Here is a 21,520-nt window from a genome sequence, read left to right on the forward strand (position 1 = left end):
GTGAGCCTGTCTAAATTACCCTGATTTTGAATGGCTGCCCTATAGACTGCAGTATTGCCTGGGCTCCCCGAAGCTTCATCGGCACTCACCACTTTTTATTAAAGGTTCAATCACAGCTTGAAACTCATATGAACAATCTGGCTCCCGAGAGGATAAAGAATAAAAGGGGCAAGCTCACAGACTACCTATAAATTGTACGTGGTAATGCACCCGTCCATTTGTACCGACTGCATTTGTAATATTCTCTTGATAACAAACATTGCAAACTTCTTTGCGCGACTGACATATTTGTGAAAATCAAAGCCTGTTCTGAAATGAGCCAAGGCCAAAGTTTATTGGATAATTCACTCAGAACAAGTAAATCACCCAGGGCTGTGAAAATGTGATGTAACGTGCTTATTTGGTGACCCTGGGAATGATTAGTTGCCCTTAACTCCACTCTTACTGAGACATTGTTTACCCTCAATAAAATTACTACACAGCTGGCATTATTTGTGATCTCCTTTGACACTCTCAGCAGAGGCATTTACAAATGAAAGGACGCAGAGACTAAAGTAGCTGAGCAGTTTTCAGCACACTGGCAAGACAATGAGAGGGAACTGTCCCGCCATTTCTCAGGCTCCCTGTTTTGTGGATAAAGTTAAGTCTCAAGGAGGATCAGCTCAGAAACGCCAAGGAGTGCTGGGTTTTGCACGTACTGAAGTTTAACAAATTTTGCAAACTAGAAAGGCAAAACCCCATGATCGAAACAGTTTATGGCATTGCACTATCAAAAGAATTTAGTTCTTTTATTTTGAATTCTAAGTTTAGGTTTATGTATCTGTAATAACACTTCATTGAAGGCTATTAAATATTCTGTAGCAGTATGTTGTGAAAGCAATGAAATGACAGGAGTTCTGATCACAGCACTTAATTAATTACTGACTGCCTTTCTGGATGGAAGTTACTGGGTTTGCAGAAGAGCTGAGAATGATCAAGCTTTTCCTGTGGCTAGATGAACTCTGTTTAGATTGTAAGACTCATTGTGTGTGAATAAAAAGACTCATTATGTGTGAATAAAACAAACAAACAAAAAACCCCATAAGTAAGAAAAATTAAAAAATACAAAATTAAATGCTGTCAATAAAAAGAAAATAAATTCTCTTCAAAACCAGCTCTCAGGCTGTGTTCCAGTGCATGTACAGAGAGCATACTGCAAGTCCTTTATGTCTTGTGTCATGACAGGCTGTCGAGGTTTAACCCATCAGGCAGCTAAAACAACCACACAGCCAGTCGCTCGCTCCCCCCCCAGTGGGATGGGGGAGACAATCAAAAAGAAAAAGGTGAAATTCATGGGCTGAGATAAAGGCAGTTTAATAGGACAGAAAAGGAAGAGAATCATAATCATAATAATGATTATGATGATAACAGAATATACAAAACAAGTGATGCACAGCACAATCGCTCACCACCAGGAATCGACGCTCAGCTAGTTCTTGAGCTGCACCACTCCCAGCCAGCTCCTCCAGTTATATACACAGCATGACATCATATGGTATGGAATATCCGTTTGGCCAGTTGTGGTCAGCTGTCCTGGCTGTGTCCCCTCCCAGCTTCTTGGTGACCCCACCTTCTCATTGGCAGGGCAGTATGAGAAGCTGAAAAGTCCTTGACTGCTTGGCAACAACTAAAACAACAGTGTGTTATCAACATTATTCTCATCCTAAGTCCAAAATACAGCACTGTACCAGCTGCTGGGAAGAAAATTTAACTCTACCCCAGCCAGGACACAGGTTCACTCTGGTTTGCTGCCTGCACCTCTCTTGTTTTTGCAATTCCACAGACTAAAGAAACAGTTGCTCACAATTTATTTAATCATCATTATCCAGCACAATCACCTTCCCACGGTCACTAGGCCAGTGATGCAATGTTGCAGGCACCTTCTGCCACACGTGTCATTTCAAACACAAACACCTGTACTGATCTTATACAAGTCTGCAACAACTGTTTCGAAAGCTGAGATAGATGGGACCTATCTTTCCAAAATGTAATTCATAATTAAAGAAAAGGAAGAAACTACCCTCTGTCTAGTTTCTAGCTGGCAGCCATTTGTCACACTTATATTCTGCATACACTGTGAAATGGTCCAGCACACGCTACAACAGCTGCAAGGAAGGAGAATGACAACAGAGCATCCTTAGAACTAATGTCAGTTAATGAAATAAAGCTATTTACATAATGTTATTTACCTGCCAACTTTTTCACAGACTGCAGTTTAGGTTACTTTCAGATAAACAGAAACAAAACAAAACAAGTTGTGTGATGATGGAAAAAGACACCAATGTCATCCTATTGTAAATGTCTGCTTGACTTGGATAGAAAAGGGTGCAAAGAACAGACAAACATCAATCCCATGTTTTGAAAGTCAAAAGAAGCATGAAAAATAATAGAATCATAGAATGAATCATAGAATGATAGAATGGTTTGGGTTGGAAGGGACCTCAAAGATCATTGAGTTCCAACCCCCCTGCTGCGGGCAGGGACACCCTCCACTAGACCACATTGCCCAAAGCCTCATCCAACCTGGCCTTGAACACTTCCAGGGATGGGGCATCCACAACCTCTCTGGGCAACCTGTTCCAGTGCCTCACCACTCTAACAGTAAAGAATTTCTAACATCTAATCTAAATTGACCCTCCTTCAGCTTAAACCCATTACCCCTTGTCCTGTCACTACACTCCCTGATAAACAGTCCCTCACCATCTTTCCTGTAGGCCCCCTTTAGATACCAGTAAGCCACAATTAGATCTCCCCGGAGCCTTCTTTTCTCCAGGCTGAACAATCCCAACTCCCTCAGCCTGCCCTCATAGGAGAGGTGCCCCAGCCCTCTGATCAGCTTCGTGGCCCTCCTCTGGACTCGCTCCAACAGCTCCATGTCTCTCCTGTACTGGGGCCCCCAGGGCTGGACACAGTATTCCAGGTGGGGTCTCACGAGAGCGGAGTAGAGGGGCAGGATCACCTCCCTCGACCTGCTGGTCACGCCTCTTTTGATGCAGCCCAGGACACGGTTGGCTTTCTGGGCTGCAAGCGCACACTGCCGGGTCATGTTGAGCTTCTCATCAATCAATACCCCCAAGTCCTTCTCCTCGGGGCTGCTCTCAGTCCATTCCTCACCCAGCCTATAGTTGTGCTTGGGATTGCGCCGACCCATGTGCAGGACCTTGCACTTGGCCTTGTTGAACTTCATGTGGTTCGCATGGGCCCACCTGTCAGTCCTGTCAAGGTCCCTCTGGATGGCATCCCTTCCCTCCAGCGTGTCGACCCCACCACACAGCTTGGTGTCGTCGGCAAACTTGCTGAGGGTGCACTCAGTCCCACTGTCCATGTCGCTGACAAAGATGTTAAACAGTGCCGGTCCCAGTACCGACCCCTGAGGAAATACACTTCCTTTTGCTTGAATCATATTGATCGTCTTCAAGGGACTATGGAAAATAAACTAACAAAGCTTTCAGCATTTACCAAATCACCATAAGGATAGAGTGGATTGATGATTTCAGAAGATTCCCATGTCTTTACCATCAGCAAGCACAGTGACCTCTCAGTGGTTGCCAGTGATGATGTAATGCAACTTGTATCATCACTTTTCTGGGACCACACAGGATTTCCAACATGCACACAGGTAGTGGCCTTGTACAGCTCTGGAAAATCTGTTCTCAAAGCCAATGCTGGTAAGAAATGTGATGTAAATAAAAATATTTTGAAGGCAGAGACTATGACAAAGAGTTGGAAGAGACTGAGATCCACGCATTTGGGAAGGAGCCAGTAAATGTCCACGAGAGGGTGGAAGGATGGAGTAGTTGGATAAAGAGGTGGTAAGAAACAAGGAGAATCTAGGACAGGAGCCAGTTGGCAGAGATAGGAAATGTCTGGTCAAAAATACTGGAAAACATACCTGGATGATACTGAGCCTTGCTAGCAAAAGCTTGGGCCAGGCATAAACCACTCAATGCATCGAGAGTAAAACAAGACAGGGTGAAGCTGTAATTCCTCAGGGACCTAAACTAAGGTGGCACAGGACATCCTAGTTCTGGCATTTCTAAGTATTTATTTACACAGTTTTGCAATATGAAAAGTCTCTTAACATAACTTTTTCTGTGTAATGTAATTTTTCAGTAAAGTCATGAAAAAGATGTAATTTCTCCCTACTGAACCCTAAGGGTATATTTTCACTTGAAGTTCTTTTTCAAGCAGTTTTATGCACTTGTGCCTCACTGTCCACGTTCCATCACAATTCTGGGAAGCCCTGGGCTTGCCTGGTGGAGTGCATCAGAACATTTTGGCAATATAATCACAACTGAATCCTTATTTTCCCCCTTAAGTCACATCCCACTTAAAACTGCCACTGCAACTTAAAAATGGGCCCTGAGCTGAACAGATGAAGTTGGTACTGCACTGTGTGCACGTACTTGGTCACAAAATACATGTATGGACTACTATGTAGTCATCCTTTCAGTGTTTATGGCTTGAGCTTTGAAACTGTAAAGAAGTACCCAATGACAAAATTTTTTTTAGCTTTAAGTTTTGTTCTTTCAGCACTGTGGGGAAGAAAAGGGGATTTGTCAAAAATACAGCCCTTTCGTAAGGTTTTGGGAATGCACTTTCTTTCAGCAAGGTTACAAAGTAGGCTTCTACAGTGACCCGAGATTCACAGGAACCCCTGTCGTCTTTCTAAGCTTTATTACATCTGCTGTCTTTCTAATAACTGTGATATAAATAGCATGTGATTCTACTTTGCTTTCAGAGCTGTACCTAAAGAAAATGTGCAGTGACACATGGACATGTACCGACTCTCTGGGATTACGCACAGTAATATCAACCTACAGATTGGGCAATAAATTTTTAAAACTCATATCAGGTCCATGGGGGAGTTCACTGTGTGTTACAGTGTCTCCTGGATGGAGCATGCAGCAAAATTGTGATTCACCAAGTATTTTGTTTAACAGAAGAAGAGGCAGACTGAAAGAAAACAGGGCATTCTCCATCCACCATTTGTTGCCTGTGCAGTTATTCCATGACGGAGTCGCGTCTATGCTTCTGTTGTTTGGCGCTTGCACCTTATACTCCTGCACAATGAAGTGCTCAGGGCCCAAACCTGTGAGTGCACGTGGCTGGGGCATGTGATACGCTACTGGATGTAAGAACTGCTGCCCAGGTGCTGGGGACGCCCCTGCGCCTCTCTTACTGTGCACACACACCCTTCCATGCAAGAATACAACATCACCCAACAAGCATATTTGCTAGTAACTTTTTAATACACTCACTTTCCAAGCTATTAAAATATTGTAATGAACAAATCCAGCTTTCTTCTGCCTACCATCAAAACACTTTAGACAGAGCCTGAAATTCACTTCCAAAGGGAGTAACAGTATTCTCTTAGTAAGACTTACAACCCACTAAATAGCCACTAGGTTCACCTTTTCCTTATTTCTCTCAAGTCCCGTATCCAAGCTGGGGGACCTGTTTACAACTTGTCTGATCTCTCCTGAAGTCAGAGTGCAGTTAGGGCACAAACATCGCCCGGGACACCGTCAGTTCTGTGCTGCTATTTCTAACCACCAGGTAAGGAGGCTGCCAGGCAGCTGTATCGTAACCAGGTCAGATGTGCTGCCTGTAGCTATAACATATATACATAGGATTAAGAATGAAATCAAGCTCTGCCTATGCTATCAGCTTGTTTTTCAGAAAGCTACTTTTTTTCTCAAATGCTGCTTAATACTCCTACCCTTCATTAAAGGGTAAGACAGAATATGGAGTGGCCTTGCCCTACATTACTTAAATGGGATAAATCTGGAAAGATGATTTCCACGCCATGAAAACTTAAACTGTAGGGAATGTGGGGATCAGAGATAAGGTCCAGATTTAATTTCTTTGTTTTAAAATACCCTGGTTTATCCTACAGTGTCAAAAGAAGCCTCAGGTGGGTGTGAAGAATTGAATGGGATAACATTACCCCAAGCCTGTCTTCACAGATCTTTAGAAATGTCTGGGTCTATTTTGGGGTGCTTGACACTCACTTAGCTTGTTAAAGAAGCGATATTGCTAGCCTTGGACACTAAACTTCATAAATTCATAAATCCACAACACAGGGTAAGTAGCAGAAACAGTGCTCTTATGCTACCCATCTAATTGGTCTTAAAACTGTCCTGCAGGTTGGCTTCTTTTCTATGCCCATGCAGTCTCTGGCTTTGCTATTGGGATCGCTACTAGCAGCACATACAGCGATGCCTTCTCTGCTAGACACTAAACTGAGACCTACAAACATGTCCCACACAGGTTGCAATCTGCTTGTGACAACAACTGGGTCTTAACAATCCACACTGCTGACACACAGGTGAGAGAGAAAGCCTTTGCAATTAAATCCCAGTCATTAGCATCCCCACTGCTGGAGACGTTTAGTCTCAGCACTGAGCATGACTGCAAAGGTACTTGGAGTGCAGTGGAAGAAAAACAAAAGGGTAGCAGGAGAGACTGCCTGCTCCGTCTTCTCTTTAACAGTAATCTAGAGTGTCACTTGTTCCTGAGCTATTCCAGATGACCTGAAATGCAGTGAGGAGGATATCAACATTAATTCTGCACTAGTATTCTGACAATTGACTGTGTGCCTGCATCCAGCTTGTTTGGACTGCTTCTATCTCATTGTTTAAAAAAATACTTTGGAACATAACAATAGCTACAGCAGAAGAACCAAACCCAAAGGCAAAAGGATTGCTTATCAACCATAGGACGTTGCTGATTTGAAATCTGGATTTTAAATGTATATGCACCAGTTCACTAGGACTCCTCATGAGAAAGAATTGTGGGGACCACTATGGTGGAGAAAGGGCCAGGTCTGGTGGCATCTCACATTTCACTGAGAAACCAGGAGCTTAATGTTATCTGAGCTCACTTCATACTCACAGATATTCCTCTATAATTAATATATAGCAGAAACATGTTGTTTATAGGATACTTTGTGAAGGTGTTTATTAAGGTGGTCTGTATGGGAAAACTTACTAGTATAGTTATACCACTGAGGTCACAGGGATTTAACTGCCTCTATAGATATTTCATTCAAAATAAAAGGGATACTTTTTCTTGCTTAACTTTATGTCATTTTGAAAGTGAAACAGATTAAGCCAGGAAAAGGGCGTTCTAGTTTTGAATAAGACTATCCATATAGTATGCATTCAGGGATTTAATTTTACCTATACCGGTTTCCCACATCGAAACTACCTTTATATGGGACCAAAACTTTTGAGTCATCAGTCTCTGGTGTCTCTGAGAATCTCCTGTTTACTATGTGTTTTCATCACTGAGAAGTTAGGACTACATGAGCATTATGATTGTTTCTATAAGAACATAAGACCATAGTGAGTCAAAAGACCTGACACCCGAATGTCTTAATAATCATCATTTTTACAGCACTACAAAAATCATTAACTGTCTATAACAGTTTACTACTAGCAGTAAAATATATAAAATTATCTTTATTCTATGAGGCAATTAGCATGTGGATTTGCTTGTGCATGAGAGGCCACACTGCAAAGCTACACTTGAGTTACTGTGTCTCCATGGGTGCTGGATGCACCTCACTTTCAGAAGCACGTCCCACAGTCCTTTAAGCTGCAGTAAACTGAGCTGCTCTGTTGTTTCTTACCCTGTGCAAGAACTTAGAGTTCTGCATCTCTTTGTCTCAGCTGGTTTGGACACCTCTTCATGGCAAAATGGGCAAGTGGCCGGCCCAAATGAGAGCTTCTCTTAGGATTTAAGCTAGTGCTCTTGACAGTCTGGCTTGACTGAAAGCATAACTCTATCAGGTAAAAGGATTTTGTAAGGACTATCTGAATGAAAGCTTGACTCGGCTGGGAAGCAGATAAATTTTTAGGGCTCTGCAGCACAGCTGTGACACCAGAGTTTAATGAGTTGCTACAGGTCATCTACGTTAGTGTCAAGCCAAACTTTTAACATACTGTATTCTGAAGTATTCTTCTAAATCTCTTTTGCTGAAAATAAAGTAAACATCTTTGTTTTCATTTGCTCTGAGAGAACTGTGTGCGCAGAGTTAGTTACTGCTGCTAACATTACAGGTCACAGGATGAGCTGTTTTCTGAGCCGTGAAATTTTCACAGTGTGAACAGGCATCAAGCCCATAGTGCTGAGTGTAAAATGTCCTATAGTTGTCTTTGGCTATTGCAATAGTTCCACTAAACCTTGACCATCATGTAGCAAACCTAGAGACTAGAAAGCAAATTACTTGGTCATGGCTTTCTTGAGTGTTCAGGTCATTTTAATTCAGCAAGTTTCTCAGGAACTCTAGATTCTTAATCAGAAAGCATTTAATCTAGTGTCACTGAGAAAAACACTAATTCGTTGCACTTCTAAAGTGCCTCTCATCTAAAGATAGAAAAACCTTTTTACAAAGACTGCTGACTCACACCACCCCTAGGAGACAGGTGTTCGTATTATCATTTTACATAAGGCAAAACTGTAGCACTGATGTATTTGTTTATGTAAGTCTTACCTGGGCAAAGAGCCCCACTTCATGTATACAGTGAGCAGACAGCCACAAGCAATAATCCTCCAGTTTCTTGTCTTCTTTGTTTCTACCTGATGTAGATAGGCTGACTATTCTTTTTCTTATTATTACTTATACATATATATATAAGTAAATGTATACAGCACTTTGGAGAACATTAACCTTTGTAAGTAACATCAATATGTATTGCACAATTTAAATAATTATGGCAATGAGTTGTATTTATAAGTTGTTTGATGAACAAAATCCATCAATTCCTATGGCTTTTGTAACACAACCTATGAGGTAGAGATAGGAAATAGGAATGATATTTAACATGTCGCAAGATACTTCCAACATCTGCATATCTAATGATAATTTGTAGTGCAAATAAAAATATAGATAAAATATTCTGCATTGCAATGAATCATGCAACTGATATTAAGTAAAATCAAACAACCAACTCCCAGGGATGAGTCTAGAAATCAAGAAGTTTGAAAGAGGAACTTGCAACAACTCAAAGTTTGAGGGTCTACATATTTACATACGAGGGCTTCATTACTGACCCCAGATTCTAGGTCTTTAGGTAGGGTAGTGCAAGCAAAAGAGTGTTCGAATAGATAAAAAAATATGTCAGGGTGTGCACTTAAACCTTCTTTTTCCTAGAAGGAACAGTGTAAATAGGTTGCAACTTAAAGCAAATCCAAGATGCAACCATAAAGTGCACTAGAATTAGAAGCATGTAGCTGTGATCTAGTTGCAATGCCTGAATCCAGATGCTTTGCATTTGTGGTTCTGGTGTAGGTCTTTCTGACAGAAAGAAGACTAAAAGAATCCAACAAAATAAAGAACTTCTTGTATTCTGAATTGTGGGGTTTTTAAAAACTCTACTGTTCTTTTCTTTGTTTTGTTTTTTTGTTTGTTTATTTTGAAAACTGAATTGTAGCAACTCTACTCACTCCTGCTGACCGGGTAGGCCGCCTTCTGCCTTCCTCACTCACATAGTTGGGAGCTGAAGGATTTTTCTTCCGGCTAGCTCCTGCATACAGAGTGCCTGTTGATGACAACAGTCATTATTTCCACGTACCTACTTCAAAAAGAAAGTAAATTTAGGAAACAAGCATGCTAACAACAAAAACTCTGTTTCCTCTGACCTTATGGAAGAACATTTTAAATAAAAGCCACATTGGAATAAATATACAATCACATGCAAGGTCACTAGCTGTCACTAAGATACCTTTACTTCAAAGGATCAAACTCTGTCTTGCAGACTTTTGGTTGAGTTGGATTTCAGCAAGCATTGGTTGGCCAAAATCACAGTTGCACTGGCTGTCCTTGAACAACATGTACTTCTCTAAAGCCTTAGCAGCCTCTGATGGGAAATCACATCATTTTCCTCCTCACTGTCACTTTCTTTCCAGTTGATGCTCTCAGACAATCTGCCTTATACTATCTCCACAAGTCTCACTACAAAAATCATCATGTCTTTGGCTCCCTGTTTTCACTGCCTGCAGTTGTCCATAAATTCCTGGCAGGGAGGGAACAAGCTTTTTCACTCCTTGGCCCTGGATTTCTGTCAGTTCCTTGAGCTGCGTTCAAACCTAATCTCAGCCCTGGACATACTTTGACCATAGAATCAGCTTTTAAATGACTCCACATTTCTACTGACACGAACACCACCTTTAAGCAAGTTCACTTGGAGATTTCATAAGTGCTGGGTATTGTTATTACATAAGAGCAATTTTCTCTGGACTTCATTTTATCACTCTGTTACATGACTCGGTCACAGACTGTATGCTGTAATGGGTGACAAGAAGATAAAGGACCATCCTTAGTCATGGTTTCTTGAAGGTCAGGCTGTTCTGCCAAAATTATCCAGGAGAGAATTGCTTTTTCACAGGCCAACCTGACACTTGCAACCACAGTTTCCCCATTGTGACCACCTTGCAAGAAAAGCAAAGCACAAGAAATGTACTTTTCACTCAGACAGCTCTGCTGATATTTCCAGGGGATTTGTGTGCTTAGAAGCACTAACATCTCAAGGGCACTATGGCTCTCCAGATTTTCCTCTCAGTGGCAAGTGGAGTTTGCAAGTGCCAAATGTGTTAGCACATCTCAGCTTGGTGATGATGTTTTGTCTGGTAAGTGACACTAATGAACACCAAGCAGGTTGACGCTACTGACTTTCTGAGGCAGTTCACAGGAGAGCCTGCTACACACATCCTACCATCACCTCTGGTCACCCACATCAAAAGTGGCAGAGGTATGTGGGTTTCCTACAGTCTTAAGAAAGCCTCTTATCGAATGCCACCTTCTTTTTCTCTCAACAGAACCATGGATAAATCTTGGATTTGTTTTCAGTGGTGCTGAAGTATTCATAATGTAATTTATTTGACCATGATAGAAGGAGGTGAGTTGAAAGAGCTGTGCTTGTTGATATTATTTGAAGACGTGGGCAATAATCTTTAATTCCTTTCACAATTTCTATATTTGGCCACAGAGAATTATTATTTATCCCCTTGATTTTCCCAAGTTTTTCCCTCCTCCAAACTTCTAGGTCAGAATAACAAGTTGCTTTTTTTTTTCCTGAAGCACTGAAAATACGCAAATGCACACTACCTCAGTGGTTTTTAAGTAGTAAACAACAAATAGATAAGGAAATAATTTTGACAGACTGGCATCCTGACTGGCAGGTAGGGAAACACAGTGTCAGGTCATAAAATATCACGGCTGAGAATAAAGAAACCAGAATTACTCTGTTTCTCATAAAATGATGGTTCAGGATATTTTGATAGCTTTCTGCACCAGAGTGGTCTCCTTGACTGGACCATCCTCTTTCTCAGCGCTGCAGAACCTTGGAATTCCAGATAATCTGCATCAGCGAGAAACTGAAAAGTTATTTTAAGGTTTTGAAGGCCACAGAAGAACTTAAACTGGCAGAGGGCACATAAACACACTCAAAGGTGCAGACTACTGGAGCACCTGGCTGCCAGCCAGGGTGAACGGCACTGTGTTGAGCAAGCTGAGATGCTTCGTTTTGTGTCTTAGTAATGATAGGAACAGTTCATTGATCCGCACTGGTCAACTGATCAACTGGACAAAGCAGCTGACTTAGTTTCTTACAATGGAATATCACTGTAATATCTTGTTTGACCTCTTTCTACTCAAAAAGTGCATCTGTGTGTTTGTATAATATAATTTATAACAGCCAATATAATTGCTTGATCTTGTCTACAATATGTCAGCAGCCTATGAGAAAAGAGATGAATCTGTAAACATTTCTCACTGCTAACTGGAAATTACATGGGCAGTCCTGTAGACTATGGAAGGCCTTGGGACAAGTCAAGAGAGCAAATGCATCATGATATGAGTGCATCTCATCTCATTCAACTCTCAATTTCTGGGACAAAACCCAGGAGAAGCAGTGGGAAGAATAGAAAGCTAACAGGCTTGATCCACTTGCTAGAGAAGACGGTGGCAGGAATTGGCTCGTTTTCACTGAAAATGTGTGCTAAATATGTTCCTTGTCTGCAGTTTCAATTTGCCACTGAAAGCTTAATTAGTGTTCCTCAGCAACGGGGAAACATTCTGATTGACAAAACTCGCTGGTTTTGGCTGAGGCTTCAAAGTGCTCGCTTCACAATACGCTCCATGGTTATTTTTAAACTCCTTGCAAAATTCACAGCTGAGCATTTTGATTCAGAGTGAAATTCATCAACAACAACACCAGAATGCCATCAACAGAGTGATGCATTTCTCAGGAAAATGGGAAGCAGGAGCTCAGCTCAAACTTTGTGACCTATGGTATAGCAGCTTTTCCCCTCCTATCTCTCAGTCTGAGAAGAAAATGAGGATACTTGGGCGAAAAGGAAAGCAAACAGACAGTTCAACAATTAATAGACTATAAAGTAAGGATAGCGAGAAATGAAGTGAAACCATCTGTAGATAACTTGCGAGGTCTTTTGCTGTCAGCGCCAAAGAAAACTGTTCTGAAGAGCTTCAGGAGGGACTCAGAAGGCAAAGTGGACAAAGAGTAAGGTGCTAGTTAAAATTCCATATGGATAGGTATGTGCTGAAAGGAAGAGCTGCCACACACCATACCATCATCTTATCAACTGCAACGACTCCAAAATAAAGCCAGAGGAGTCACTGGAACTGGGTGGTGGAAAATCCTGTTCTGTAGCACCTAGAAAGGTAAAATGCTGAGCTGCGTGAGGAGAGGCAAACAGTTCTTGAGACACCATCATGCCCCTAAACACACTTTGTTCTGTACTGGAATGTTGTGGACTGCTGCTATTAACATCCCTCAAAAAGACACTGAAAAGATAATGTTTGATTATCATAGAGGAGAGCTAGGAGCTAGAAAGGGTACAACAGATGAATGAGAAACTAAATATTTGAAGCTAATAAGCAAATACCATCAAACAATATAATCTGTGAGGCCCAACTCTTTGCAGTTTTGAGTACTGTACTTCTGAAACATGAGCATATACTAAACTGATTTACAAAAGCAAAACTAAGTATCTAAGAGGAAAATACAAAAATACTTTGAATCACTAATTTGATTCAAAGGCACTGACCTAACTTTGCTGTATTATGGCATTACGAAAATAACTACCCCTATTTAAAGATAATAGTGATTAAAAGTGTATTTGCAGAGGAAAACAAGTAAGTTAACAATACTGATTTCTGTAAGTGTCTGATATTATGAAGCATTTATGAACAAGTTGAAAAAGTCTTTACTGAAAACGGAAGCTTTCTTGGACCAGGACCTAAGCAAGCATTTATGCATGTTACTATGGACCCCAGTTGTTCATGTCAGTTATAAGCCTGCTAGTTAAAAATTTTTAAGCAAGGAAAGAAAAAGAAAAAAGAAAAAAAGAAAGCAGTCATACATTTCAAAATCATCATTCCGTCATATATTTGAAAATCATCATTTCACCACTGTCAGTAACAATGTCTAGCGGCATGCTTGTATAAATCTGCCTAAAGCACTTGTAATTTTTGCGTTGTAATAAAATAAGAATGATGCTTACATCTCTTTCTCTATTCATTTCTGGAAAAATCCGGCAGTAATATGTACTACACATGAATATTTATCAGAGGAAAATAATGGTTATACCGATATTTAATTTTTAATCTGAGATCTTGGATATTATTAACTTTCCTGGCAGTATTAAAAGGAATAATTTGGTAATTCAGTAGTGAAAAGAACTGCAAATGAACCATAAGTAAATAGAGCTGAATTATCTTTTGCAAAGATCTGAGAAAGAGAGACTGAGGATATGCAGGTTGCATGTAAAAACCTACAGAAAATCAGATATATTTAATGCGTGACAGACCACCTTGCTTTGAATTCTGCCTTCAGAGTTCCCACACTCAGAAAATAAATTTGCAGGCAGGCCCTATCTCTGTGCCTGCATTCCTGGGTGCTGGAACAATGTGATTGCATTACAGTCTCAGAGGTGTTTTGTTTTGGTTTCATATTGCTTGCTTTATTGAAAAAGTTTTTAGTCCTAGCACTTGCAAGGAAGAAATCTTGAAAGCTGAAACCAAATGTAGCTCATGTCAACAGCACTGACCTCCATCTGTGGAGATGTGACAAAAGATGGGAATGTAGGAAAGAGGACTGTGTGCAGCAAACTCCCTTTGGCTTGGGAGAAGTACTGGAGGATGTCCTGTGTGTGCATGTAATGCTTTGTGTCCGAAAAGGAGCGCACTCGGGGAGTGGAGTTGCCACTCCCCCCACTCGCTGTGCTCAGGTTCACATCGTGGGGCACTATGAAGTGCACAAGCGGGCTTCCTCTCGAAGCCAAAAGATGTCCTCCGGAGTCAAACCTCAGCCACTCTGGCTGCAAGAGGATATTCGGACAGAAACCACTTTGTGCAGTCCAGTGGTGAGCATGAGTGGGCTGCACAGCAGCCTGGGAAGTTTCATACCCAAAAAGGACCTACGTCATGCAGAGGTAGGTGCCTAGAGCTGGAACAGAGTAAATCACCCTTGAAATGTGTACAGGGTGGATGCCAGGTCTGCAGCATCAAGGGGTTTGCTCTACAGACCTGCTCCTATTTGTCCACAGCATTTGCTCATGAATTTGCTCAGAATACAAGCTCTGATGCCACCAGCACCCCCAGTTGGGAGATGCCGACTCCCTCTCTGTCCCCAGCTTTTCCCTGTCTGGGAAACTAGCAGAACAGATATGGGGAACCCAGCTCTGCAGAAGACCAGAGTGACACAGAATGAGACAAACTAAATTTCAGCAAATAAGACAAACCAGGATTACACAAAATAAACACCCGGTAGCTGATGCTACCAGTGATTAAGACAGAGCAGGAAACAAACCATGAAATTAGGTCTATTACAACTGACTTCATCAAGTTTTAATCTGCTTTGCCTGGATTTAACAGTCGAGAATGATCTTTCTGACAATCCTCCCTGGCTGCAGGATTACTATTTGGGTGTGTAAAGCTAAGCAGGTGCATAAAGGCTTTCCTGGCTCAAGCTGAAAGGCTCTTCCTAGGCTGGCACTCCTAGAAACGGGGAAAAACTCCTGACAACCGCACAGTCACCTATCCACGCCAGTCACAGGCTGACCTCTGTAGTATATTCAAATAATTTGACCAGTCTGGCTTTAAATGTTCACTTAAGAAAGAACAAGTGTTACAAAGCTCTCTTCAGGAGCTGGATACCTAGTTCCTTTAAAATAAATGGCAGCTGAGCACTTAAAACTTGCCAGTGGTTTAAAATACTAAAGTGGTGCAGTGAGCACAACTGGAAGACTATAGTCTAGATAATTAAAAATCCTTTTTATTTACATATTTGACCTAAACCTTCCTGGTCCTATTCCTTCTAGCTCTGTTTCCTGGATCGCAGACTGTTTCTTGCTGTGATGCTTGAACCCCCTCGCATGATGATCACCTTGTTTGTCCAACACACACATATAGCTCTTTTTAATCTTCATGAATCAATCTCTTCAGACACTTTTTCACTCTATCATCCTCCCTTGAACTCTTTCCAGCGTGTCAACAGCTTTCTGGGTGTTACACACCTGAATTACACACTGCCTTTCTCACCACTGCCTAATTAGCAATTAACAGCCAATATAAGAGTCTCTTTCTCTTATTGATTCTTAATATTTTGTTTCATTTCCTAAATGCATCAGGATTACTAACAATAGCCTCCTCACATCTTACTGACATATGCAGCTCTACAGAGCAGTGGTCTTCCAGGGGGAGTGCAAGACAATCCATTGGGGTGCGGGAAGAAAATATTTTTGTAATATTAATAAATAAAATTAAATTTTAAAATTGTATTTTTTAATCTTTATCTCATCCTTTTAAATTTCTATTTGTGTGTATGCTTTATCATAGATGTGATATATTATTGCAGTAGTAAACGTATATAATTTACAAAAAAATAAATAAATGTATGTATATTGGTAGTGCACATTCAAAAATTTTTTACTGATACAGGTGCACAATTAAAAAGGTTTGGAGACCACTGCTACAGAAGTAAGCAGTAGTAACATACATGTATTTCAAGTCTTGAGCTATTTGTGTCAGAAAATCCACCCCATTGCCACTGTGCATGCTACGGCATATACCACATCTGCTGTTGAACTCACCTGGCACGGGGTCAGGCCTTGCTGACTGACACCGGGACTGCCTGCACAAACTGCTGCCATCATTCCCCATGGTTAATGGTCTAATCAGAGAGAAGTGAGGGTGCGTGGGAGAGTTTGGACTTTGGCACCAGGCACTCTGATTAGGGAAAAGGGACGCAGAGGTCTTTTTCTCCCTGTAAAGAGAAATTGAATTAAGTTTACTCTGTGTATTTCACACATTTTGCACATGCATGTATGTGCACAGGATATAAAAAATATGTAGATTTTATCTATTACTTCATTATTTATTGTATTGCATTAACATCTTTATTATTGTATTTTGCATAGATTTACGGTGTTTACTGCACACATACATTAAATTTATGCGATACACCTAACAAACAGCACACATATATTTGACACATTCTGCATTTAGTTGTAGATGGAAGAACTGCAACTTCTATATTGTTTGACGTATCACATTATAATTTACCTTTGGTAAATACAGTAGAAAATATAACCAAAGGACTAGGAAGGGCTTTGGTTATAATTCTGCCAGACTCGAACTCTTTGCACTGATTTTTTTACCTAATTTCTCCCTGCTTCTGACTTCATTTCTTTGGAGAGTTTGAGCAAAAGTGATTTAGCCATTTTAAAGAACAAAGCTTGCAAAGAACAGTCAGTTTAACCTATGCTGAAAACTGTTCATCTTTGCACTATCTCCAGCCACAGCCTGGAGAAGAAATTTAGAGAAGAGCAATTACCCCAAACATGAGAAATGTCGCCTACTTTTTTGTGAAAATATATCCAGATTGGCCAATCCTTTATTTCTGAAATACATGTTTTTCTGTTGCAAACCTGGCTCAAAAGCCCCTGGAACCAATATTCTGGAGGAGACTTAGAAAAAAACCACCAGTTTTGCATTTCTTATTCAAAACAGCTCAGGGGTTCCTGACTGAGACCTGAGCTCAAACTAAACTGTCCGCAGCTAGGCCAATGAACCACACTTTTTCATAGTGCTGCCAATTTTAAGTTTGATACAAAGGCTAGAAGACAGTTCTGAAGCAATTTAGAAAGCAATGGTTATCAGTCCCTAGTCCACTTCAAAGCACACTGGGCTGAGACAAGACCAAGTTCAGGCCCACCGTTCTCAAGATGAACGTAAACAGTTCTGCAAACAGTAATATTTTTGGCTGAAGGCTTTCCAAGTTGTGGTCTCCAAATGGTGCCATCCAAACACTTGGGGCTCAAAGGATAGTATGTAATAATAAAGTCACATTTTAAGAAGAATTTTACTTGGATTTTACTTTCCACTTTGTCTTGACTGACAATGAACACACTCCTATCAGGACTTTAGGGCTCGATACCTGCTTGAAGGTTAAGGTTAATTCTTATTTTCGAAATTACAAAGCTCATTCAAAAGCATTCACTTACAGAGCCAGTCTGGCACAAAGCTGCAATTACAGAGTACACACAATGAACATCAGATACCTTTTAAGGAAGCTTTGTCTTTTTTTTCTTGTTTGCCATGAATCAGCCCTCTTCCACTCTGTATCAGTTATTGCAAATTCCTGTTCATTTTCCCATCCCTCTTTTTGCTTTCTTGTTGAGAAAGTTGGCATAACAATGTTCTCAAATTTTTCACTTTCCTCTTTTGCCACCCATCCTTGCCTTCTGTTCCAGTAGAGAGGAGTGTACCAAGCCACAGCCTGAAAAAAACCCAAACAAACAACGTATCACTGCTTATTTATATTCTATGTTTTTCATCAAGATAAATTTTTGTTGTAGACAAACCAGGAAGGGCTGAAAAGGTAGGTGCTCCAATGTATTTCTGAGTTATTTATCATTTGAATGATAAATACTAATCGCAACCACCAAATTCTAGCTTTTTCTCTTTGGTCTTTAAAATCCATTTCCAGTCTTTAAATATATTTAGGGTAGACTCATCATCTAAGGGTCTTGAAATTCCACTGCTCGGATTAAGTAAACCAGAAGAAGGAGAGAAAAGAGGACATGACAATTCTGCAAGTATATCAAAGGCTGCTGAAGGAAGAAAAAGCAATCTGTTCTCCATGTCCACAGTGGATAGGACAAGAAGGAAAGGACTAAAACTGACACAGAAAAAGTTCAGTTTAGGCACAGGAAGAGCTTTTCTAAGCATACAGAGAGTGAGGCACTAAAGCAGATTGCTGGGGACATCGGGGAGTCTGTCTCCCTTACTGAAGGTCTTCCAGAACTACCTAGGTAAGTCACAGCTAGGAGTAATCCTGGCAGAGGTAATCACATCTCAAGTTCCCTTTCAGCCTCTGATTCCCTGGCACTGATGTAATAGCAAGTATGGCAAAACTGAGCTAGAAGAGGAGTAAATGTGAAAAGGTGAGACCAAAAGTCAACATTCACTTAACGGTTTGTAAGCTGTAAATTCTAGTACCTTGCGGAAGTTGTATAACTAACACTGTTCATGAAAATCACAGGTCTTTTCCACATTGTCACTCATTCAAGTTTGTCTAGCTAACAATGACCAAACCTATAGCTGCCACCGGACAACTATAGGGTATGAAATTACCTTGGGCTCCTTCTCATCCCCAAGTCAACAGAAGTTTGCCTAAAAATATTCGACACAGTTGCCAAGTTGATGGCAGTTACTAATGGGCAGCCACGGGCTGAATAGCCCTCATGGCTGAAACACAGTGGAAGAGGACAGTGGGCTGGCAATTCACACTTGTGGAGCCCCCACTTCAGTTGCTGTGAGGATGTTAGCCTTTCATTCAACAAGTGGTGTCATCAATCTACCGTTTCTCTTCAGTCCTTCAGATCCTAATAATTAACATCCACACTGAAGCAAGGTTAACAGAGAAAGATCACAGCTTTGCTATGTTTGGATTGCTTGTGCTTGATTCTACGAGGATTTTAACAATATGATCCTAAATCTCTGAAGGAAGTCCAGCAATAGAGCTGTCTGGGTAAGGAAACGCGGTGATTTTGCTCAGGGCACTCACTTGACCGCTAGGCTCACAGAGAATGGTAGCACAGTCAAGGCTTGTCCTAAATCTCTCCAGGTCCTTCCAAAGAAAATCTGAGGGAGGTTTATAAAGCACTGTAGCATCTGCTGCCCAAACCTGCAAAGATCAAGCAGCCATTAGATTAAAGACAAAATGGCTCCTGGATATTTATACAATATAAGAACTCACTAAAAACATCAGGTTTTCCTTTTCCTTTTTGATTTTTATAACACCGCTCACTATTTGATCTGTGAAATCAAAGCTGAAAGAACTATATTTCAAGACTCGCAGCTTAGTTATAGTGATTATTTTCAAGTACCTCTCCTGTGGATTAACAGAGATTAGCAAAGGCATATTTTTCAAGGTGTGACAGTAAATCCTGGGCTTTTTGGTCTAGCTTGCTGAGAGTAAGATTAAAAATAGGCAGTTTCTTTTATTTTCTGAATTACCAGGGGCATTGGAAGAGATCTGTGATATCACCTTTAAAATTCCAGTCTCTGCTTGATTCTGGATTCCCTCTGTTCAGGGAGAAGCTGTCTCTACTGAAGACTAGAAATTTTTTGTACTTTTATCCTTATACAAAAGATTTAACAACATTGTGCTTTATAAAGTGAACACAATTATCTGCAACCTTGATCACTAATGCAGTAGCAAAAGGACCCGTTATGAAAACATTTCTCTTACATAATACAACTACAACATACTTTTGCAAATGGTGTTCCTAAAGGATTTGGCATTTGCCATCTGCGAGAAAACGGCTTCAACCATTTCCTGGGAGCCGAAACAATTCTCATTCCATTTTAAAGGAGAAGTATCTTGGAAAAAAAAAAAAATGCTCTCTTCCAAAAGTGCTCACCGTATGACACCCTGCCAAGGTGTATTTGTGGCTTTTTCACATATACACCAGAAGACAGCAGTGACTGTGGCTCTTCTGGGCCCCTACCAGCTTGCATTTCCAGCTTTCTTGTAAGGGGGCTCACGCAAGGCTGTATTGACCTGCATTGAGCTTGGTGATGAACACAGACTTTGTCTCCTTTTATTCTGCGAGGCCTCAGTTTTCATCTCAGAAAAAAGAACAAGCACTGGTGGCAAAAGAGGCTTCAGGCCATATTCCAAGTCTCTACACTGGCATCTAACTCAAGCATTTTGCCTTGGTTCATCTGTCACTCTCACAGGGAGCTGGGGCCTGAAAGTCCTCCCCAGCTGGCTGGCTGACACAGACACTATTGTACTTGAATTTTAGATGCAACAGTTGGCAGCCTGAATACAACCCTTTGAAATTAATAAACCAGCAGAAATTTTCTGCTTGCATATGTTGAAACAGAAGCTGTGGTGGACCTTCTACCTCAGTCAGTTGTCCACCCAAGAGCCCTTTAATGATAATGGGAACAGCAACCTTGTCAATGACTTCAGCACAGATCAGAGCGCTTCAGAAAGGACTGCTTTTGGGGTGGGTGGGAATGGTTGGTGTGTCAAAGCCAACTAAGAGGAAACCATTTCTGGGGAGATCTGCAAGGTGTCTTGCACCTAGCCAAGCAGCCAGCATCTTTACCTAGTACAGCAGAGGCTGGGCCCACTCTGAGTGTGGTTACATCCCAGCGGTTGCTGGAGGCCACATGCAGATACCAGCAGACGTTCCTCAGCTACAGCTACTACTGATCGTTGGTCACATTTAGTTCACACATTCAAGCCTTTTTCATTACCACAGATATCAGATGCATATATTTGTTGATTTCTATTTGAAGCTTTTCTGGGGTGTGATGAAGGCATCTGACTCTTTGCATCTTAGATCCTACCTACCTCTGTAACTCTTATTCAAACTGGCAAAAAGATACATCTGAACTAGCTGGAGGGGAAGTAATTTTTGAAGAGCAGCAGCCCATGTACTGAATTTTTAACATATAGTTCTGGCACCACATCAAAGGAGAGCACATCATTATCTTCCTTTTACAGAATAGGAAACTAAGGCACGGAGTGTTATCATTTTGCCTGCAGTCATCCAAGGCAAAGCCAGGAACAGAGCCCCATTGCCCGAATAATGGTTTATGGCTTTTTCTGCGGGATAACAGCTGTCCTCAGATAGTAGGCACAGTCTGGAAAGCAACATCACTTTTCTTTTTATCTTCAGTTGAGACCCTACTAAAATAATACCTCAGACTATACACAAAACCATATTAATTGCTTCAGTAGCAACACATAAAACTAGTTTCCTCTCCAGTTCTATTATTTGTTACTTCACACCTTCCGTTGGCAAACACTGGCACAACTCAATATTCTGACAGTATGGGGAGCTTTTTATGGGAGCAATAGCTGGAAAAAGGAATGTATCAAACAAGGACTCTCCGGGACAGCTTCCCATTGCTGGGCAACATGAAATGCTG

General features: G+C 41.1%; 1 protein-coding gene across 4 annotated transcripts in view; it reads right to left on the reverse strand.

Annotated features, from left to right (window-relative positions):
• LMNTD1 (lamin tail domain containing 1) overlaps window positions 1-21,520 on the reverse strand; it is a 208,650-nt gene that overhangs the window by 14,529 nt on the left and 172,601 nt on the right. For 3 of the 4 annotated variants that reach the window (XM_054843525.1, XM_054843534.1, XM_054843544.1), the window contains 4 exons: window positions 19,137-19,256; window positions 17,629-17,846; window positions 16,159-16,331; window positions 9,493-9,587 (listed from right to left, as the gene is read on the reverse strand). In XM_054843525.1, the coding sequence (XP_054699500.1) occupies window positions 9,493-9,587; window positions 16,159-16,331; window positions 17,629-17,846; window positions 19,137-19,256 (606 nt within the window). The remainder of the gene's footprint in view (window positions 1-9,492; window positions 9,588-16,158; window positions 16,332-17,628; window positions 17,847-19,136; window positions 19,257-21,520) is intronic. The other variant, XM_054843552.1, reaches the window with a different exon arrangement.

The sequence above is a fragment of the Grus americana genome, chromosome 1 (assembly GCF_028858705.1).
Source record: "Grus americana isolate bGruAme1 chromosome 1, bGruAme1.mat, whole genome shotgun sequence".
NCBI lineage: Eukaryota > Metazoa > Chordata > Aves > Gruiformes > Gruidae > Grus > Grus americana.